Source organism: Tachypleus tridentatus, chromosome 1 (genome assembly GCF_004210375.1).
Source record: "Tachypleus tridentatus isolate NWPU-2018 chromosome 1, ASM421037v1, whole genome shotgun sequence".
In the NCBI taxonomy this organism is placed as follows: domain Eukaryota; kingdom Metazoa; phylum Arthropoda; class Merostomata; order Xiphosura; family Limulidae; genus Tachypleus; species Tachypleus tridentatus.
The window spans coordinates 72,031,968-72,056,152 of NC_134825.1; the positions used below are offsets into that span (position 1 = coordinate 72,031,968).

A 24,185-nucleotide genomic window follows, 5' to 3' on the forward strand; every position below is an offset into this window, starting at 1 on the left:
AGAGCAGCCCTTGTGTGACTTTCCGCGAAATTCAACGAACGAACAAATAAACACTAGCCTTTCGTATTTCGTCACCACAGTTTATCACTCTACCTCTAACTTTGTATCTTAGAACGGCTGTTATGGGTATTAAAACTTTTATTGAAAAGGAGAGAACAATGTTTCTACCTTCCCAGGTCATCTATAGGTTACGAAAGAGAGTTTGAATGTGTGTTAACGTTGTTCTCTCCTTATCAATAAAAGTGTTAATACCCATAGCAGCCGTTCTGAGATACATTTTTGTTGCAAGTGGGTTTCTCGTCATCAAGAATGACCTTGACCACTGACTTTCCATTCTTCATACTGTCATCACTACGATTTACCACGCTTTTCTTCACCACACTGTGTCATCATAGCTATGCATTAGTCCACATGTTAAGTTTTAGTACGATTTACTACTAGTTCAGTTTACATATTGCATACTTTTATATTTTGATTTATTACAATATTTAGTGTAAATTAAAAGAACAATATGTAACTTTTAAAATCTTCCCTCATCAATTTCATCCACTTTGAAGTCAGTAGGATTACCAACCGAAGACAGTAACATCTAAAACAGTGGTTCTCAACCTTCCATTGGTCAGGACCTATAACTTTGTTTTGTTTGGTTTGAATTTCGAGCAAAGCTACTCAAGGGCTGTCCGCTTTAATCGTCCGTAATTTAGCAGTGTAAGACAAGACGGAACGCAGCTAGCCGTCACCATCTACCGCCAACTCTTGGGCTACTCTTTTACCAACGAATAGTGGGGTTGACCGTCACCTATAACGCCACCACGGCTGAAAGGGCGAGCATGTTCGGTGTGAGGGGAATTCGAACCCACAACCCTCGGATTACGAGTCGAGTAACTTAATCACCTGGCCATGCCGGGCCTTTTATTAACTTTGATAGCCAATCGAGACCCAGTAAGTAACTTTATTTCATTCAGGGTTTCTAAATTACTAAAACAGGTTACATTTTATTTATTTTCAAATCTGTGGCAAACGTTTCATACTTCTGACGACCCAAGTTGAGAAAAGCCGATTCTGAAGCATAGTACATTTTGTTGTTATTACGCTTTAACCAAATTCCTTAGGTTTTGTAATTTCATACATTCGTCTCATAAAATTCGTTTACAGACTTGATACGTGCTCTAGTTTTGAGTCCGTATGGTGAGTAGTTCTAGATAAAAGCCACCATGAGTTATGTACCGTGTCCACGGTGGGAATCAAACCCCGGATTTTAGCGTTGTAAGTCTGTAAATTTACCGTTGTCCCACCAGGGAACATTTTTGTGTTTGAAAAAAAATAGTGTAATAAACCACTTATATTTAGAATTCACGTAACGCTTTCGTTAGAACATTCTCTGTTTTACTTTACCACATTAATATCAAAAGTGAATTCAGTAGTAACTAAGCAGAAAACTCACGTAAAGTTTACACAACACGTACAATGCATCATTTATAAATGCAAAATGTAGTTAAAAATCAAAAGAAAAGAACTGAAAATTAAAAACTTTCATAGCAAGAAATTTCTTAATCTTTAAAATATCTGATTGGCTAACGATGGGGTGTATACATAAATGTATAATCTATATTTTTGGTTAGTCCTAGCTATATAGATAAATACTGAGATAATAAACAAGCCAAGTTTCTAACGAACTCTCGGACGATGATTTACTTTACCAGTTCTTCCTACACTGGCTGAGACATCGTTCAGTTCCTGATGCACTGTACCGCCTTCCTATTTATAGAGCTATCTGTGTTATGATCTTAGCTATATTTATTTTTCATAGCTACTACGCTTCTTGTTTATTCAACTTTGTTATCCACCAGTATAAAACCGGAGTTAACAGCCTCACCGCTAATCAGAATATAAAATTAACTTCAGTTAATCAAGCATGAACAGAACCTGTTATTTTATCGCGAACATATTTTTAAAAACTATGCCAACCTAAATGGTATCTTAAAGAAAAGTTTAACAAGAGAAAACTTCTGCTAATTAACTTGTGCGAGGACCTGAACGTCGAAATAACACGTGTACAGAATAAGAGCAACGTTGGTATGACTAACAAAATTGTTGAGTTTGTTGGTTGTTTTTATTAAGCTCAAACGTACAAAATTAGCTATCTGTGCTTTGCTCACCATTGGTATCCAAACCCAACTTTTAATCTAATAACTTATGGTTGAGCTATTTTTTAAACTTCAAAGGAGCTTTCGAATTCAGGTTAATCTTAACGTGAATGTGTGGACTACACGTACAATATGTTTGTTTTGGAATTTCGCGCAAAGCTACACGAGGGCTATCTGCGCTAGTCGCCCCTAATTTAGCAGTGTAAGACTAGAGGGAAGGCAGCTAGTCATCACCATCCACCGCCAACTCTTGAGTTGCTCTTTTATTAACGAATAGTGGGATTGACCGTCACATTATAACGCCACCACGGCTGAAAGGGCAAGCATGTTTGGTGCAACAGGGATTCTAACCCGTAACCCTCAGATTACGAGTCGAGCGCCTTAACCCACCTGGCCATGCCAGGCCTCGCACAATATGCAGTCGACAGTTCATGACCTAAAGATTAAATATTTATTTTATATCTTCTTGTAAAATATAAGAACAGTAAGACGTAAATTACAATAAATGTTTATTTGAGCCACGTGTACCTTGCCTCTTATATTTACATTTTATTTGTGCTTACCCAGCCTGGAAACAATATAACTTAAAGTGTTATTCAATCGAATGAAGCTCAAAAGTGAGGTTAGAGCATATTTTAGGAACAACATTTGTTTATTCAGTTCACTTGATGAATCCGCTTTTTTGGAGACATCATTAGTTATAACAAGCGGAACATTTAAAATGGTTAGAGTTAGGGCATGACTAGATTAGCGTCGCTAAAAATATCAAGGTTGTGAGAATATAATCAGTAAAGACTAACTAACCTTTCAGCACATGTGGCTCGTGCTACCCAAACAGATGGCAAAAGACGTTATGGGGAATTTTGTCCCACTGTTCAGTAAATGTACCGTTAAGTTATCTAACGCTGCATTGACTTACACGACATTCAAGGAGCTTCCAGAGGTGATCCATGGAACTTAGATCTTGTTGGTCTATGCACGAATGCAAAAGGTTCTTGTTCAAGACAATCCATCATAATCCTAGTGGTATGGTAGTGCTCCAGGTATTATCCTGCCTTTCTGATATCTTTTATGAAGTATGTGCGTGTCTGGATATTGTATGTTTAGATTCGTCATAAAATTCTATAGCTCTAGGGTGAGGGTTGTGTTCAGAACTTACGTTATTGGTTTATAGGAAAAACACACGATCTTAGGTATGTCACACCTCTGATTATTGCCAGTCTGGGCTGCCTCTGTTTTCTTATTGATCTGTTGCCAACACGACAGTCGCGTAAGGAGACAGAACTGTTGCTACCCGGGTTCAGAGGTCGTCACTGGATTTCAAAGCTGCTACTACATTTGCCAAACAGAGGATTTGTGCTCATAGTTTCCGTTAAAGAGCTAAAAGTAGTTATGTGTACTTATATACACACACGTATAAACTCTTTCTTCTTGGAATATCTTTTCCATCCCTGTGTTTTTGTTGTTCTTCCTGCTCCCTTCTAATAATCACAATTGTAAGCCACTTATGAAGTTTATTTCTTGAAACTTGAAGAATATATACCTTGGCCTCTAAAACCGTTTGAATTGTTTGATTAAATACCTGCTCCCATTTTAGCATGGTCAGGTGGTTAGAGTGCTCGACTCATAATCTGAGGGTCGCGGGTTCAAATCCCCGTGACACCAAACATGTTTGCCTTTCAGCCATAAAGCGTCATAACGTGACGGTCATTCCCACTATTTATTGGTAAAAGCTGGTGGTAGGTGGTAATGACTAGCTGCCTTCCTTTTAGTCCAACACTGCTAAATTAGGGGCGCCCAGCGCAGATAACCTTCGTGTAGCTTTGCGCCAAATTAAAAAACGAATCCTACTTTAAAAGATCAAATATCACAAAAAACACGTATTTTAAACCTCAGTTCTATTACGATTCTACTAATCCAAATAAGACTTCGAATATAAATAACCTGCAAGAACCTCCATAGATGAAAACAGTTTGAATTTGTCTTTCTTTTGATGTTACATGGGTCAAAATTTTTACAAAATCCCAAAATTTGTGATTTAGACCTGTCATTCCTCTATTTTGGTCAATCCAGATGATACTTTGCACAAACAATACGTTGCGACAGCCTCCAGATAGATTTGGGATTCATACCGTTCTTGCAATCTTAAAGGAATCGCCCCCCAGTGGCTCAGTGGTATGTCTGCAGACTGAGAACACTAAGAACCGGCTTTCGAAACCCGTGGTGGGCAGAGCACAGATAGCCCATTGAGTAGCTTTATAGTTAATTTAAAACAACTTACAGGAATCGAGAGTAAAAATGTTTCGTAGAATTAAGATTTCTGGTCTGCTGTTCCTGTAAATCTAGACCAATGTAGGTGAAACCTTTCAAAAAGAAGCCTTGCAATAAAACCTACAAATTAAAGCAAAAACTCGGATTTTCAATTTTTTTTTTACATTTTACAGAAGAAAAAATAAATCGCAGTGTATGTAGTAAATAGATAGCTTTGAACATAGATATATATAATTTATATAGGTATATGTTAAAATGCATATTAACAATGTATTAATTCACACAATTTATGAAATTCCATATTATCTGTTTGTTTTGTTTTTGAATTTCGCACAAAGCTACTCGAGGGCTATCTGTGCTAGCCGTCCCTAATTTAGCAGTGTAAGACTAGAGGGAAAGCAGCTAGTCATCACCACCCACCGCCAACTCTTGGGCTACTCTTTTACCAACGAATAATGGGATTGACCGTTATAACATTATAACTCCCCAACGGCTGAAAGAGCGACCATGTTTGGCGCGACGGGGATGCGAACCCGCGACCCTCAGATTACGAGTCGCACGCCTTAACACGCTTGGCCATGCCGGGACCCCATATTATGTGTCAAATAATGGATCTCATTTCCCCAAAATTGCCTGTCAATCTTCTGCCATTGTGGATAAAACTATTTACACAGAAACTATTGTATATAAGTCACAATTTAGCATACTTCAAAATATGTTAATACTTAGTGTCATTCCTTCTGGAATATAAATGTAGTTTATGCCACCTACCGCTGCCTTTAACACCATTCACTCTTCAACTTTATTCTATGGACCTCACATCAAATAAGGTGGGAAAAAGTTATATTGTACTCGCTTGAGAATGTTGGTCTTTCTTGTATTTAATTTGTAATTATTATGATCGGTTAATGCGAGTTTTGTTCAATTTCATGTTATTATATTCGTTTACGATTGGCTAATATGATCTTTGTTCAATTTTATATTTATTATATTTGTTTATGATTGGCTAATGTGAGTTTTATTCAATTTTATATTTATTATATTTGTTTATGATTGGCTAATATGAGTTTTATTCAATTTTATATTTATTATATTTGTTTATGATTGGCTAATGTGAGTTTTATTCAATTTTATGTTTATTAGATTATATTCTAATTACGTGGTTATAAAAAAAAACTTGTGTATATTTATTCCTGTTGTGTGTGTTTAGATGACAATCAACAACTTGAGTGTTTAATATTCACATACATCGATTTCCTTATTATTGCAGAGTTACAACTGAGTTAAATACAGTTTCAATATATCGTAGAGCAGTCAGATCTCTGCGTCTGCTCTCCTACACTATAACTGTGTCGCCATTGAAGCTGTTGAGCTAGTAAATCAACAATTCAGCATGATGTGCTGAAGGGTTCATTTAGGACTCTCAGTTAATTAATTAATAATCACACAGGATGATAAATACTAATTAATGAACAATCAGTTATTATAATATTTATTTTGATGTGTCTCATGACACCTACGATGATATGCTAGCTAATCTACAAATTAATTTTGTGTTTGACGTGTGTCATTCAGGAACACAAACTAATTAATGAACAATCTAATACATTATGTTTCTGATGTAACTTAACGAAGATTGTTAAAGTCATTCATATATTCAGTTCACTTCGTCACCCTACGTGATATTCAACTCTAACAAACCGTACGAATAGTCCTCATTCAGTTATATCTGAAGATCCAATACTAAGTTGGTTTATATCAGCTATGAAAGTTCAAGAACGTGATCACTAGCCGTCTAAAGAACCAATATTTATAGCAAAGTGAGCTCATTCTATTTGAAAACTATTGGTTTAGTTGTTTAATCAAGTTAAGAACAATCGAAGGCAGTAAAGGCTGTTGTGGCGTTAATAAAACAAACTATTCTGTGAAATTTTGATCAGTTAGGTGTGTTTCAAATGGACTCAAGAAACTAGCTCAAATAATCAAACGGAATGAAACAATTTTATTAAAATTGCTCTTTTCATCAAATGAGCAAAGTTTCCCCAAATATAAACAACTGTGACTTAGGAAAGTCTGAATCTTTATACATGAAGAGAATACTGGAAGACTTAAACCACAATAACGTATCTGTCAGCCATTACCACACTTAGAACAGTTCAGTGAAATCTTTGGTTTTTGTGAAGGCTCTTAGATATAGTAGCATCACTATTTTGTTTCTTTAAATTTTTATTAAAGATTTTTTAAAACTGTATGAAAATATAGGCTTAGCACATAAATACATGTCTTGTTAGCTTAGCAAAGTATCAGAAGTTTTTGCAGCGTAATTTTTTGCTTACGAGATCATAATGTGTGAAAGTCAAAAGTTTCTGTTTCGAAATTAAAAATGAATTCAGATACACAAATAAATAAACAAACATAAATTAAATTGACTTATAAATATGAAGCTTATGTACTGTCAGACAATAAATCATATGTGGATTAACTGTAAAGTATATATGTTAAATGTTCAAATCTAAAAAGTCTAAAAGGTGTAAAGTGTGGCCTAGGTCTGTACTTACATTTCATTACAACAATCAGTGTCATATATACGATATATGTTGTTGATTTATAAACATTTCTTTCTACTTGCATCAACGAACTTTAAATAGTTTTGAATGATATATGGGATTACTAGAGCTCATAAGACATGTGACAGATTGTTGACGTTACTGGGTTCATCAACGAACTTAATATTCAAGATGATGAATTTATATGACGGTTCTATGTTCTTGATGAAACATTAGTATATAAAAAAAACTTAATTCAATCGATGTTAAGAGGTTCATGAACTCCATATGATATACAATTTTGAAGACAGAGAATGTTCATACTACACATACATACTGATGAATTACAGACGAGACGTAAATAAAATGTCTATTATCACACTGTTCATGATGAACTACGAAAAACAGTACCAACAGACACAAAATAATTAAAAAAATATTTGTGGCATCGCTGTAAAACAAATAGGAAATTTATCACCTGATTCTATACTAGCTTCTTCTGAATTCAGAAAACTCACCTGTTTCTGCTTACAGCATTTTTATCTGTTTCACTGAGAGCATATATCATTTGTCTTGGTGTTTACTTCTAAAACGCCCAGAATCTTTACAATGTTGAGATAGACTTAATTATCTTGGAGAGAGAACTGGGTGTTATATGAAACATGCAGACTAAAAATATGAAGGATAAAATGGTGTTTTTATAATCTCTAGTGTTTGTAATCAATATTAACTGCTTAAAACAGGGATTAAGGGTTAAACTGTTGAAGCACTGAAAGGCCCAATATGGACCCCTATCGGTTTTTTTTTGACACATTATTCTTAATTCACCAAATTGTTAGCGGATCCGTGACTTTCTTATAGGGATTCTAACAAAATATTAGGCGTGCGCGCACACACACCACACACGCCCACAAAACTATTATTGCAGTTATTCCCACTTATTGCTACTGGAATATTCTATATATTTTACGAAGGAAATGAATGATCTTCATAACTTTGTGTTTAGTCACTTCTTTACAGATGGTGCTGTAAACAGGTCAAAACACTATATTATTCAGTTTGGTGTAATATGAATACCACAGTAGTGAAGGTAGTATGAAAAAAAAAAAAAAAAAAAAAGAGTTAAATTATTTCTAAATAGTTAAAGTCAATACATAAAAATATACAACCCTTAATCTTTTTTTTTTTATATTAAGATTATTCGGTTTGGTTTGTTTTGAAGTTTGCGCAAAGCTACACCAGGGCTATCTGCGCTAGCCGTCCCTAATTTCGCAGTGTAAGACTAGAGGGAAAGCAGCTACTCGTAACCACCCACCGCCAACTCTTGGGCTACAGATATCCCTCGTGTAGCTTTGCACAAAATTAAAAAGAAACAAAAGAATTTTCTACTTTGACAATATATTAAGAGACGTATTCCATCGTTCATATAGCACGTTAGGTTTTGTTTCAGACAATACAGAATTATAGTTGTCAGTAGTATATCAACAAATATGCGTAAACACACACATAAAATATACACGTACACATTATTTGCCGATGATATCAGTATGGAAAAGGGGAAACAATTACTTATCACGATAAACGTATTTGTGCAACGTAAAACAAAAATACACAAACACACAACAGCGGACTCTTCACTGAGTATTCTTAATAAAATATTAATTATCTGCGTTGTTCCAAATAATGCACTTTAATCGATTAAAAAAAATGCCAGTATATGTTCATTGAGATAATATTATAACAAATAACTATGTTTCACATAAACAAATAGGTTTAGTTTCTACGAAATACTGAACAACTCAATGAAGTTGTGAGCGAAGGCTTAAGAGCAACATTTGGAAGAATATTTCCACATTTTAAATATTAAATATTGTCAATTTAAATTTCATCGTCAGCTAAAATTAGGAGAGCTTCGAAGCGCTCTAGTGGAAAAAAAAAACACTTGTAAATATGTGCCCATTATATATAAATTACCAGTAAAACCACCAAGCGATTTTAAAAATTCGATAACTCGAACAATTTCTTTCGTAAGAAGTGAATTGGAAGACATGTTAATATTGGTATTAAAATGGAAAATTACTTTTTCTTTAATTTTAGTTTAGCGTCTTAACAACAAGTAAGAAAAAAAATATAAAAAATGTATGAAAAAAACAAACAAACAAGAATTCTGTCATTCGTTTCGAGGTAGGGGGAAGTCGTTCTTTCCGACAAAAGGAGCAAGCATGTTCTGTCGGCCCTGTGTTGAAACATTCTTTCGGCGTGCGCGCGAGAGCGCGAGGTGGGTACAACGAACTACAGGCGATTCTTTGTTCACCTTCCAGAAACGCTTATTTCCGTTCCATGCCTTAACGCGCCATTAAGCCTATCCGTCTATCTCACACTGTACCCTTCGTTAAAAACTAGGGTACAAAGCTTTATAGGGACATAATTTATCTTAACGCGTCTCCTTCGCACTTTCAGGGAGCTTTTCTGAACAGAACCCCACTGTACCATGGACATTGCGATCCTTGTGGTTTGCGAGAACTTCAGCTAAATACAGAAGAACTGCTATCACATGCCATTAAAATATGTATCAACAAAGACTATATTTACGTCATCCACTGACCCACACGTTCTGAATCCTCACTAGGTGACTGAAAGGGCATCGCTTTAAGCTAATACTGAACGTTACAGTGTGGGCTGATTAGGGGCTAGATTAACACAAAAAATGCACTACTGACAGAAAACAGAATCTTTTTACAGAACAGAACTCTACCGACGAGGTATGACGGAGGTGTTGATGGAAATTTAACGTAATATGTTTTACTTCTGTGTTGGGTTACTAATACGTTCCAGGAAAGGAGCAAGGCCTTGAACTAAAAACTATACACATTAGTAAGTGAGGCCGTTGTTTTTATATATCCTGCTTAGGTCGAATTGTTACAATTAACACCATGTTACACACACGAGTAACACTTCTTCTAAAAGGAACCACACGCGTATATGTATTGGTGAAGTGTGAATTCTGGCTTTGACAGGTTTCAGTTTGTAGTATATAACTCATGATGCTAATTGCTTTGTTTCCCGGTCAGAAACCTATACTTATTTAGAATACAAATAATTGAACTCTGAACAATAAAGACGACTTGAAGTACTTTGAATCATTTTGAAACACTCGTCTGACGTTGTTAAACTTGTTAGTCGTGCACGCGCAATACAAGAGTCAAATTAAATTTTTAAAAATGAAAATACATTTTGATGTATAGAATTATCAGATGCGTTTCCACTGCTATTAAAACATGTGAAATTGTAACACCTAAAAAAACATGTATCTAAAAAAATGAAATATTAAAAAAGTATATTTACTATTCAATTTTTGGTTAATGGAAAATTTAAAAAGTTAGTATAGTAACTTGTTTGTGTTTCGCGAGCTAATAATAGCAATCTTCAAAGGAAAGCTCATGCTTCACCAGATCTCAATTAACTGGGCAACAGAACAGCTTTAAACATTTTTGTGAACTAATAAAATAACAGCAATTCTATGAAGAAATGTATCCACTTGCTCAAATATCTTAAAAATTGTGGAAAGATTAACTAAAACTCATTAAGTATTTTATACTAAAACTAAATTGAGAAAAAGTACGACTAAATATGTCTATTCTAAGAAAAACATTTCATCCATTTGTTATTGTTTACTTCTAAAAAACAAACATTAGTGCATTAGTTCTATATCTTTAAGTACTAAAATCTGAAAACCCAGCAAGTTTTCTTTCCGAAAATTAACTATACTTACTTCCACAGCAAAAATGAAACAACCAAGATGGCGACAAGCACCACAGAACAGCAGACAGCAATTACAGGAAGAGATGGAAAAGTTGGATGTGTGTACTCAGCCCCTAGCGGTTGAACGTCACAATACTGTAGGTCAGAGTGTTGGCCCTGACACATCTGTACGTAAGGGGGAGCAGGAGGCGGGGGTATCATGAATTCAGGGGGAGGAGGTCCTGGACAGTCACAGCTGTCGTATTGCTCATCTTCTTCATTCCAGTAGGGATTAAGACCCACGTACATGTTATTCTCCGGGTCCATAATTTATCAGGAAAAATGAAATCTGTAAAATTAAAAGGGTATATCATATTCAAATTACGTTAGCTTATTAAGTATGGAAGAAAATGTACGTATTCAATTAGTAATTTTCGTAAATTTATTATTCAGATTTTTTTTTAAATCAGTGCACAATAAACAATAAAATCACAAACTATAACTTCCTGTACTTTCTGAAACGTGTACAACATTGAGTTGGTTCTTATGTCCATGACAAAATAGTTATCAAGTATTGAGTGCCCTGCCTGAGGAGTGAAGGCACTCCTAATACTGATTCTTATGTAGCTGTCAAAAAACAGCGTACTCTCGCCAGGTTATATAGAGATACGTAGCTTGGTGTAGCCTAAAAATTAAAACTTGAAACCACGAATTCAATTTATAATGTATAAATATACAAGTCTAGCACTTCGAAAAATCAACTTTTTTGTATAATTTTAACATAGGATGCCTATCACTGAGTATATGTATCAGTTCATATATAATTTTACTGTTAATAAAGCTACGTCGTCATTCTACCACACTGATGATTATTTTAGCCTGCTTATTTTCGCCAAAAACTAAGAAATTATCGCCACTGATCCACTTGTAGCACATCTTATTTCACACTTTTTCAAGGGTAAAACGTAACAAGTATGTGCTGAGCAAACATGCTTTATCCTTTTCTACTAATATTTTAGACACTTGATAAATCTTGCAAAGTAACAGCTGGTTTGCCTTACAGTACATATAAAGTTATTTGATAGCTACTCAGGATCACTTAAATCACAACATATATTCAAACATTTTCTAAGCACCTTGAAATGTTGAATGTTAATACGTATAAAACATATTTCAACACTTTGAAACAACGTAAACTAATACAAGTATTCACACATTTTCCAAACGCTTTAGAACGTTGTTAATAACAACACAAACATATCTTCAGGGACAACGACAAAGGAGGAACGTAAGAATATCTTAATTCCATTAATGGTTTATTCCTTTGTTTTCATAGCAAAGCCACGTTATGCTTTCTGCTGTATCCGCCGCAGGGAATCGAGCCCCGTAGCTAAGCTTTGTACATCCATAAACTTACTGCTGTCTTACTAGGGACCTCATTCATAGTTGCAGCCTGAACGTTTTGTGAATAGCATTCTATCTTCAGTGCAAATAACAAAACTATGAATGAGATTCTAGAGTGTTAGAAAAGACGTGTTTGTGTTGTTAGTAATGAAAATTGACACACGGAAGAGGTTCTTAAGAAAACAAACTTGTAAAGATGGTCAGTTTTAATCATAGACATAGTACGTTTTGAAAAATAAATATTAATGTACATTAGAACTTATCTTTAGTGAGAAATTAATAGTTAACTGTTCAGTACTTTTTATTTTATGATGAAAATCCAATGTTCACAATAGAAAAGGTTAGACAACACCAAAAATATTTTGATTGCGTTATTATATGTTTTCAGTTTGAAATGTTCTAATCAAAACTCTTTAGCTGATCATATAACTGTTAGCTTCATCTAATTTCTGTAGTGCGTATTGTTTTTATTCAATTAAACGCTCAACGTTTCACTTTACAGATTTTTCAGAAGCGCTCACTAAAACGTAAACTGACAGTACAAAGCTTCAAAACGTTTTTCCTTCTCAAGCCAATTCAAATAGTAGAACAAATTTCAAATAAAATGTTCTTACCTTTATCTGCCAATCATCTGAAAAGCACTTAACAGAACGAACTCATTCCCGTAAATTTTGCGAGAAAATGCACACAAATTTGAATTAGCATTTATTGGGACTGTCCATAAATTTCACGTTCAGAACAACGTGGAAATGATTCACGTTACGAGATTCTTTTTATTATTACTAATTAAAAATGTTATGAGCATTAGCGTATCATAAAACTCAGAAGGGTTGGTTAACAATCAACGCTGCAACATCACGTTCTGTTTGAAATTCTCTCTTTTTATTTTTTTAATTAGCTTCAGAGGGAAAAACAGCACAAAATAGAAGTGGAATATATATTTATATATATATATAAATCCATTGCATGCTGGGCAAAGATAAACTTAACGACAAAAGCAATAATATAAATGTTCAAATAACTGGCAGAACGCAAATTAGATTGGTAAGACAGACTATACATATGTACTTAATTTTAACATAAAAAAAAGCAGTTCAACCACTTAAAAAAGAAAACAGGTAAAACTCAATTTACTAACATAAAATATGTAAATCTCTTAAGGAAAATAACCACTTCCACATGGGTTTTAAAGTAAGAACAAAGTTGAACTTGAATGACTAGTTTGTTTTAAAGTGAAACTTTAAAGTACCTACGTTTTCTTGCAGAATGTCAGCAAAACTGATTTTGTGTCTGTTTAAGAATTTTGTGCAAAACTCTACCGGTATATTATCAGTGCATAGGCGTCCGTCATATTCAACCAAAAAAGTAAAAGGAAATACTGTTAATCCACAGCAACCATCATCATCTCTTGTTTGACAGCCTACAGGGCTTCACACTCACAGCCCCAAAGTGCGGTAACGGATCACGAACAATGAGCAGTCGGACACACAGTCCAGGCATGCAACCACTAGCCCACGCTCTGAACCTGACAATAAAAGAAGTTAACACAGCCGAATGACGGGAAGCTATGGGTGACGTAATCTAATATAAGTAAAGGTCTAAAGAAATAAATTTCTATGATTTCACTTGAGGTTAATTATAATACTTAAATGCGAGGTTATTTATTGGCTTTTGTGCGATAAAACTGACATTCACACTATCTTAATGTCTGTTTATTTCTGGCAATTTTTGTTATATTATTCTTTCATAATACGTTCAATAACAGTATTAGTAAAACATTTAACATATGTAATATTATTTTTTCTTAAATATATTTTTATTATTATGAGAATTGTGTTGCATTGTTAGCTTAATAAATGGATATAGAGCAAACCTAATTCTTCTAATGTGATCGAAACTTTGCGAGATATTAACGAGGTTACGGCTGAGTATCTCTAACAGCTAGGGTACACACCCAACTGGTGATTTATTACAGTCTAATTATTATAAATGTATTGTTTTATAACATACTCCGACCTATATACAGGTTTGGTAAGTCAGCTCCTAAGCTAATTTTCATTCCAACCTTCGTAGATAGTTCGGTTTTGATTAGAAATTATTGATAATGTAGGTAATAATACCTAAATAACTTCTCATCAAAATTATCGAGTTAAGTCTCAGATGTGTTAATCGGTTCATCACGTGCGGTATTGTAAGTCACTGGATTTAGTTTCTCAAAATATATTAACAGTGTATGAGTTAGACACAAAAAACATTCTTCCAATTGAAGCAAATACCTTAATTTAGAAAATAGACAAGAGAAAAGATGAAATTAACTGAATACAAACTATGAACACTGTTGTACAAAGTTACTGATACACGGGTGAAATAGAAGTGTTAGTTTCTGTGAAAATACAAGTATAAACTAACAAAATACGTGTTGGTAGTAGGCTGGTAAAGAAGTTTGCCTTCGCTTTAGTATTTCATTATTTACATTTAACAAAATAGTTTGAATTTAGATTTAAAATATTTTATGTGTGTTCTCAAGTAGAAAGTGTTGTATTATCACAAGCTACAATGATAAGGAATCAGTATATAATAGTTTCATAGAGAGTTTGTTAGTTTTAGTTTTCAACAGATTTTACTAGTCTGCTATTGTTGTAGTACTGCTTAACAATACGGCAAACGAAAGGGTTCCTTTATTCGTATCGTTGTGTATAGATATGACGAATATATATCCAAGCTTATGACACTTAATAAATGAGAATATTTCTGACAAACCTTAAAGACCCGTCTTTAAAAAAAATTATGGAATCGGTACATAACAGTTTAAGAGTTTTGACAACTTTAGTTTTCAACAGATTTAACTAGTCTGCTATTGTTGTAACACTGCTTAACAATACGGCAAACGAAAGGGTTCTTTTATTGGTATCGTTGTTTACAGATATGACAAATATATATGCAAGCTTTTGACACTTATAAACGAGAAATATTTCTGGCAAACCTTAAAGACCCGTGTTTTAAAAGATCCACACGTGACTACTTTGTTGCGTTTCTCAGTTTTTCTACAAAAATAATTGATTCTTACAATTCTATGAGTGTACACTTTAGTTTCTGCAGGAGCCGTTCCTAAAAATAGCTTCCTGAAAACTGCTGAGTACAAACCGCTCGCTACAACCTATGCAGCTCCTAAATGATTGATATCTCTCCAGTTCACAGAAGGGGTTGCCACACCCAAATCATGTCGTTGTAGATTAGAAAATAGCTACAGTTAAGGGTCTTTCCTGTTTCTATTCAGGGTCTGGGTCAATCACTATTGAATACAATGTAATTACAGTATACCTTTTTCTTTTATGTTTCGTCACTGTCTTAAAAGTACTTTTAAGTTAATGTTATTTAAGCCTGGGTGGTCTGGTCACTTGTATTTTAATGACAATAGAAATAATTATAATGTAACTCTAATTTAGCTTTACATTCGAAGCCAAACGAAATGGAGGAGGGGGTAACATACTACTTTTGTTTTTGTACTTTCATGCAGTATAACCTTTGGTCCGGCACGGCCAGGTGAGTTAAGGCGTTCGACTCGTAATCTGAGAGTCGCTGGTTCGAATCCCGGTCGCACCAAACATGCTCGCTCTTTCAGCCGTGGGAGCGTTATAATGTGACGGTCAATCCCACTATTTATTGGTAAAAGAGTAGCCCAAGACTTGGCAGTGGGTGGTGATGACTAGCTGCCTTCCCTCTAGTCTTACACTACTAAATTAGGGACGGCTAGTGCAGATAGCCCTCGAGTAGCTTTGCGAGAAATTAAAAACAAAGCAGTATAATCTTTCACACCAGTAGAACTACAACATTTTTTTCGATTTAGAGAGGAAGAGAAGAGAGACAATTGTTGCCATTATCATGCATTTAAACACATTTCAAACAATAAAAAATATACGACCGAGTGAATAAGTATTCTACTTTACATTGAACAGAGGCAGTTAAGCCTTTTATTGGTACCGTTTCTATTCTGTTTTATAGGTTAGGTTGCAGCTGAAGTTCCAATTCACATAATTATTTTTTAGACTAACTTCATTTGATACATCTGGTCTTAAACTAGAAACTTTTATAGCAACTATATGTTAATCAAATGTACACACAACAGGAAACAAAAGGTAAAGTTAGTAAAGTTTTTCCATTTTCACTTGTTAAAATAACACACTAAGTGATCTGCAAGTCTATAAAATTTTACGAAGGTAACTATTTTATCAAATGAATAAAGCATCAGTATAAAATCAGTGAAGAACTGTGAATTTGTATAAAATGATTAAGTGTATATGGGCATCTAAGGTGACAAAATACGTCATTTTCTTAGTATCAAATACCAGGGTTAGTAACCGTATAATAAATACAATATAGCTTGCTCAAAACTCAAAAATGACTTTATAATTAACGATAAGCAATCCAAACACTCAACCATTTACAACCTCATTATATTTAAGTCTAGATGTAAACCCAAAACGTATATCATAAATAAATTAGTATAAACTAAGGTATTTAGTTATTTAGGGCAAAGCGAACACGTGAACAAAAGTCGTTGTACTTTCTTCAACCCCAGTGGACAAGAGAACTATGAAAAATTCGTGAAATATTGAAGGGTTAGACACGTTTGAATTGTACATAAAGAAGATACTCTACAGACAATGAAAACAACTGGGCTTAGCATTGTCCGACGGAAATCACACACAAACAACGGAATGAAAAACATTCTAAAGAAATATAGATACGTGAATTGGAAATACAATCAATAAAACATGGAACAAATATCAATCGAAATATTTCCAGAAAGATTTAGAATTGGTGCTCAAATTAGCAAACAAAACTAAAGATTTAGAATTGGTGCTCAAATTAGCAAACAAAACTAAAGATTTAGAATTGGTGTTCAAACTAGCAAACAAAACTAAAGAGAAATGAAAGGTACAAAAAATTACAATCAATTTTAATCGATAGATTCCATACGATATTACAACTTCACAGTTTAAAATAGCTGGTGCAAAGGTATGTCGTCAAACTCGGTCGGAAATATCAGTCGCATATATATGATGTCATCTCTGATTATCAAACTTAACTTTTGGAAGTTGTTTTTAACACATTTTAATCGATGTTCATTGCACCACATCTAACTTGTATCGTGATATACAGAATTTACCAACCTTGATATAGTAATAATGTTCTGCTCGGCGGGACGTCTTACATACACTAATGAATTAACTACTATAACAGTGACGAAGCAGCAGATGTGAACTGGACCATTTAACTTAGTGACTGTATGTAAACAGATTCGTTAAGAGCTTCCACTGAATAAACAGTAGTCACCTGAATTTACACTATAAAAAGTAAAGATGATATTCAGTTTTCACAAGACGTCACGCAGGTTTCGTTACAAGAATAGTACTCGAATATTTGAAAAGATGACTGTTTGTTTTTGAATTTCATGTAAAGCTACACAAGAGCTATCTGCGTTAGCTGTCCCTATTTAGCAGTGTAAGACTAGAGGGAAGGCAGCTAGTCATCACCACCCACTGCCAATTCTTAGGCTACCTTTTTACCAACGAATAGTAGTATTAACTGTCACTATATAACGTTCCCACGGCTAAAAGGGCGAGCATGTGTGGTGTGATGGGGATTCGAACCCGCGCCCTTGGGATTATGACTCGAGCGCCTTAATCACCGAGCTATGCCGGGCTGAGTCAGTGGAACTACTATAATTCCAATCATTTAGAAGCAAAATTCTAAGTATTTGGAACTTAATTTTTTTTAGTCACACGTTTACGTTTTTCTGGATTCATTTATTTGAAACTAAGTCACTGGGGTCTCAAATGGTTTAAGATACATAAATATAAGTCACTTTGGATTTAAACTGTGCTTTGAGGCATAAGATTATCTGGGAATTCAGATACATGATATCTTTAAGGCATCAATTTAAGTCACTGTATGTTTTTGAAATTCATGTAAAGCTACATGAGGGCTATCTGCGCTAGCCGTCCCTAATTTAGCAGTGTAAGACTAGAGGGAAGGCAGCTAGTCAACACCACCCACTGCCAACTCTTGGGTTACTCTTTTACCAACGAATAGTGAGATTAACCGTCACATTATAACGCCTCCATGGCTGAAAGGGCGAGCATGTTTGGTGGGACGGGGATTCGTACCCTCAAAAAGATAAAAGTTAGCTTAAGTGCTTGGTAGAATAACTATTGTTCAACTATGACTTATTCATCAATAGTTTCTACGTATATTCATCTCTTACATTTAGTATCCAATTATAGTCGTTACCTTTAATATGCGTCTCTGCAAGGAGGAACAGTGTTCAACATTCACAACAACAACTAATACTTAACCTTTGTAAAAAATGTAAAAAAAAGGTATAATAATGGGATGAGATCGCCTCGGTTGAGCAAAACATGAACAAGCAACGACCGCGAGTGAACCAGGTTTAACTTCAAGTTGGTTTTTTTTGAGAGAATAACAGCAGGCTCCAAGTGTCACGGCAAAAGCACGTGGTCTACATGTCTAGTCCACTACATAACTTTCCTTTGAAGCAAAGCCATGCTTTTATAAAGAAAGAAACAGCTGCAATAAGCTATTATACACATTAATCAACATATTCTAATGTTTTAATACTGTTTTTGTTATTTTTGTATAATACGCTCCTAGTAGTTTTATGTACTAAACTTATCAAGAAACAGAACATACGTCAAAAGTGTCTTTTATCAACTTGTTGAGTATAAGAGTTTTACAATGCGTGTATAAACCAGATCCCAGTATCACTTATAAATCATTAATGGTCTAGGTGATATCACTACATTGTCTTGATATATATAGCGTAGTTTGTTCAGATTAAAAGTCTAATTAAAATCGTAAAGCGAGTTTATGGAACTAACTATCATGCTTACCACCTTATTGTATTGTCTTATCTATATATAGTAGAGCAAGAGTATTTTTTTCAGAATACAGTGGAACCCCTCTAAAGCAGCCACCTTCGGGACTGAGACAAACTGACCTGATTAGAGGGGTTCCACTGTACAATAACTTATTTGTTTTACTGGTGATAAGCGGATTTTTCCTTTATAAATATTTGGTTTCCATAAATTTCCTTAACTGATTCAAGTTTATATTACAATAAGCAAGTGACACATTTTCTCCAGTAGGGTTTGTTCTTGTTTGTTGTTTTTTTATTAAGAAAAAAAGTGATAGTTTTCTTTTAATGATTGTGCTGAGTCACAAGCATAAAAATGCTTTAATACGTTTACTTCCAAACTTTATCTACCACACTTGTTTCCTCATTACTTTCTAATTGTTACTCACACTGGGGAATGATTTAATATCCCAGTTTTCAAGAAAAACTCGATAAAGAGTAACATGTTAATTCTGTCTCATCCTGTAAAGGTGTTCTCATGCTCCTCACGCCAGTTACTTCTATTAAATATATCTAAATATACTATTAAGCAATTTTTCTGTTGATATTTTAAACAGCAGAGCAATTATTACTGTTATGAAATAACAATAAAGTTAGAATTCTATTGAATTGTGAACAAATGACAAATTACCTATCGTTTTAAACCTTTGAACATCTTTAGTTTTTTTTATAAGCACGTATATAAAGCCTTTTGACAGCAGTGTTCCATTATCCATTTTACACTAGCGTCCACTTATAAAAACATGCAGTTTATTAATTTTCTATACTTTATCAAGACAGTTCCGTACGAAAGGAACACACTCACGAATGCGTTTGATTGATTTGGTCTTATTATAAACAAATTTTGCTCTTCAAATATTTGTTTTCTAAAAAGCGACATCAGTTGATGTGGCACATTCCACTGCTCGTCCCATTATTTTAGATCACTAATAAGGTATAAGCTGCAACTGCATAGATTTGGCCTGAACACGATTTATCATGACAGATATTGCGTTCAGTTTAACAGCTCAAGCCTAATGCAGTCATGATATTAACTCAGTATAAGAATGAAGGGCATTTTAGTTATTAGAAGAAATAACAAACCTAATAACTACAGAATAAATATAAATTATCAGAATATGAATAAATGTTACAAAACTAAAAAAAAGAAAGAATAATATAATTACATATACATTCACACGCGTTAGGTACACGTTTTCTTATGTTATACTTCTGTGGCATGTGGCACATTTATCACCATTACTATACTTTTTAAAAATAAGCTTTTTTTTTTTTTAAGCGAACGAACTATCTGTGTCCACTGCAGGAACATGTTTGTTCGTTTGCTTGTTTTTAAATTTCGCGCAAAGCTACTCGAGGGCTATCTGCGCTAGCCGTCCCTAATTTAGCAGTGTAAGACTAGAGGGAAGGCAGATAGTCATCACCGCTCACCGCCAACTCTTGGACTACTCTTTTACCAACGAATAGTGGGATTGACCGTAACATTATAACGCTCCCACGGCTGAAAGGACGAGCATGTTTAATGCGACCGGGATTCGAACCAGCGACTCTCAGATTACGAGTTGAACGCTTTAACCCACCTGTCCATGCCGGGCCCACTGCAGGAATAAAACTCCAAACTTTAGCGTTATAAACGCTCAAGGTTAATGCTGATCCATTGGCTTTAATAGCGTTAAAATGTACAAGGGTAAAGCATCAGTTAAGTTAAATGTGTATTTAAAATGTGTTCATCAAACGAGAGTTTTTGCGCACTAGACACGCATGAAATATTGTATGTATTTCAGCTTATTATGGAGAGAGGGATCCAACCGAGTCACGCAGTGCATTCTATAGAGGTTATTACATTTTAAAGCCAATATAGATTTAAAAACAAACAGACGATAATTTTTTGTTAGTTGCATTTACTGTATCTGTTTGTAATAAAGGAAAAAGATACTATGACAAAGAAATATCTCCTATAGGTGGTACGCCACAAGTTGTATCTTGAAAGTACCACATTTTATGCTATACCTAATTGGACGTTAAAATCTAATTAGCTTTTAAAGCATGATATACCTGTCACAGGTAAAACGAACCTGAATTTTAAGGAAATTAGATATAAATACAAAACGTACGTTGCGCTAAACGATAAAACGGAGCATCATGAATTGGGCTTACGTACGTTATCGTTTGTTTGTTTGGGAATTTCGCGCAAAGCTACTCGAGGGTTATCTGTGCTAGCCGTCCCTAATTTAGCAGTGTAAGACTAGAGGGAAGGCAGCTAGTCATCACCACCCACCGCCAATTCTTGGACTACTCTTTTACTAACGAATAGTGGGATTGACCGTCACATTATACACCCCCACGGCTGGGAGGGCAAGCATGTTTAGCGCGACGCGGGCGCGAACCCGCGACCCTCGGATTACCAGTCGCACGCCTTACGCGCTAGGCCATGCCGGGCCTCTTACGTTATCGTATTCTGTGTATGTATTAGGCCCAAGTAAGATAGGTTTATTCTGTATTTATTCATGTATTGTAATGCATTATAGCTCATATTTAAATACATATTTACAAAAAATAAACGACATTGCTAACAACTAAATATGTAAAAAAGTAGAAAAATTGAAAGGAATAATGGTGAAGACGGACATAACACTGTGCAACGGAAGTGTCTACTTGGATATTTGTTTAGTCTCTACAGGTAGTGTTTCAATCATCTTACCGATTGTTCGTAACAAATTCCATAACGTTAGTTCACAAAGTTTTGAAAGAGTGCCTCATTGAACGTTTTGAGAGAAAGGATAATGTTCTTTAACAACGTAAAACATTCTTATAATTACGTGCGTAAGGGGAAAAAAAACATTTTTGTCTTGATAATGCATGTTATAATATTTAGATAAAAGCGTACGTGTTCAGTTTGGAACCCGGATGTATGGTATATGCAGCATGTATGAGAGAGAATATCTCGTGATAGATGTAATATATGTAATTTATACTGAATCCTACTTTACCACTGACGCGTCTCTAAACAATTTATCTAATGCAAAATCAATAATTTAAGAAAACAAGAGGCACGAACGCAACAAATTAGGTGTTTTCCCAGTATTACAAATGTAAATCCTCCGAACATAGGTTTAAAGGCTGTGGGTTATTGTATCACGTAGAGACTTTTTTATCTCCTTTGAAGGCCCGGCGTAGCCTAGTGGTTAGCATGCTCGGACTGTGAATCCTTAGAATCATGGTTCATGATATGATGTTGCAAGCACGAGCTCCACACTTTGGAGCTGCGAGAAGACTAAAAGTGATGGTCAAATCACACCTTTTCGTCAGACAAGAGCAGTCCAAGAAGTGGTAGTGAGTGTTGTTGACCACACGCTTTTTCCTCTCGTGAGTTTGTTCTATCGGTTCAAATCAAGGGAAGTTAGATATTTCTTAGCTTTGAGCGAAAGGCTGAAATACAGGTGCGCTTAATAAAGTAAGAAGCTAGAAGGTCACTCACTAGAGGGCATACCTGCGCCACGCTGTTTTAATAATATTCGGCCCTCAAAAAAAAACATACGAAAGTCTGTCCGTCGTTCTTAACGAACATAAACCATTTCTAACAGAATAATGAGGAATAATATTCAACATGGGTTCACCAAATTTAATCAAAATTCGATCATTTGTGAACTGTTAATGAGTTAAAATAATGTGAAGAATCGATATCAATGTTAAAAGAGAGATTTTTCTTCGTGAACTTGCTCGGACTTTTGACCTTCCAAAACTAATCTCTTTTAAAGTTAGATTGTGGTCCAAATGTATATCAATTTTCGCCTAAATCCATTCAACCATTTTTGAGAAATCTTGCTGACAAACATGCACGCACACACACAAGGTAAAAAAAATAAACCACACTACTTGGCCGTATTTCAGTTTTGACTATTTTTGCGTAGAATCCAGAACACTTACTTTCATAAGTAATAAGTTGTTGTTGTTGTTTTTTTTATTTAATAGAGTCATAAACACTTCTGATATACCGCTATCCGCATAAAACTGTAGAATTCTGATTTTTACAAATTCGTCGATTTCTGAGAATCAATTTCTTACGGAAAAATTAGACGTTCTAATCCTTATAGGCTTCCTTCTCAATGTTATCGTTCTGGATCACCAGGGAACCACATCCTGTCTGCCACAAAGATTTACGTCACGAGATCCCCGCTGACAGGGGTACAAGTCTTCTATTGATTACATCACGATGCAGACAAACGAAAGAACAAAGTAATTCACTGCTTAAAACAGCTTTAGAATCCATATTGTTGCTGTACACAAATAGCATTAAACCAAGAATTACTACAACATATTGCTGCTGCATTGTGTTGGATTATAATAGTTCTGTAAGGCTGAAGAGTAGAAATGACGTAGTCAGTTTTCAGGTCTCTTCATTCTACCTCCAGGTAATATTTGTTGACGAAGATATGTGTTGCGGTTGAACCATTGAACTGTTTTGTAATTGTTTGGTTCATTTCATAAAATGATTCAACGGCAGGTAAAAATATTTTCGATCTTACTCTTAAAAGCTCACATTATACGTGACGAAATGCTGGAAGCTCATATGAACGATGACGTCCAAGTATCACGATTATACGTAGCGGTACCAATTACTGCTTGTATACACAAACAATGATAGTACCTTAACGAATTCCTAACTTTTAACAATCAATCTTGTGTAGCAATAGCTGTACAAGCGGAAACTTACGAGCTACGAGTTACAAAAAAAAAAAAAAACACAACAAAAACGAAACGATTTTACAGAAATACTTGTTTTGTAACAATTGTATTATTTTGTTGTGAACAGAAAGTGTTAAAATGAAATATATGTAACATTCGCTTTTAAATTTTAAATCCATCATTACGGAACTACTGCAAATCTATATGGATACGAACTTCGACACTTTGAAGTATCCTCTCCAGTCCAGCTTGTTAGTATCCAGATATAAATTAGTTGTTGTTTCATGACAGTTAATATATACTATTTTAGAATACTTTTCTCTGTATTGTGTATCCACCTACTATTATAATCTGATTCTCACTTTAGGATTATATAAAAAACAACAACTGCAGTTTATAAACTGAAATAACCTGGTTATGGGTTTAGAAACTTTTATTAAAATAGAGAACAAC

General features: G+C 34.6%; 1 protein-coding gene across 4 annotated transcripts in view; it reads right to left on the reverse strand.

Moving 5' to 3' along the window:
* LOC143252036 (uncharacterized) overlaps positions 1–24,185 on the reverse strand; it is a 107,682-nt gene that overhangs the window by 61,525 nt on the left and 21,972 nt on the right. For all 4 annotated transcript variants that reach the window (XM_076503607.1, XM_076503587.1, XM_076503618.1 and 1 more), the window contains one exon: positions 10,737–11,054. In XM_076503607.1, coding sequence (XP_076359722.1) covers positions 10,737–11,032 — 296 coding nt within the window. In that variant the 5' untranslated portion in view covers positions 11,033–11,054. The remainder of the gene's footprint in view (positions 1–10,736; positions 11,055–24,185) is intronic.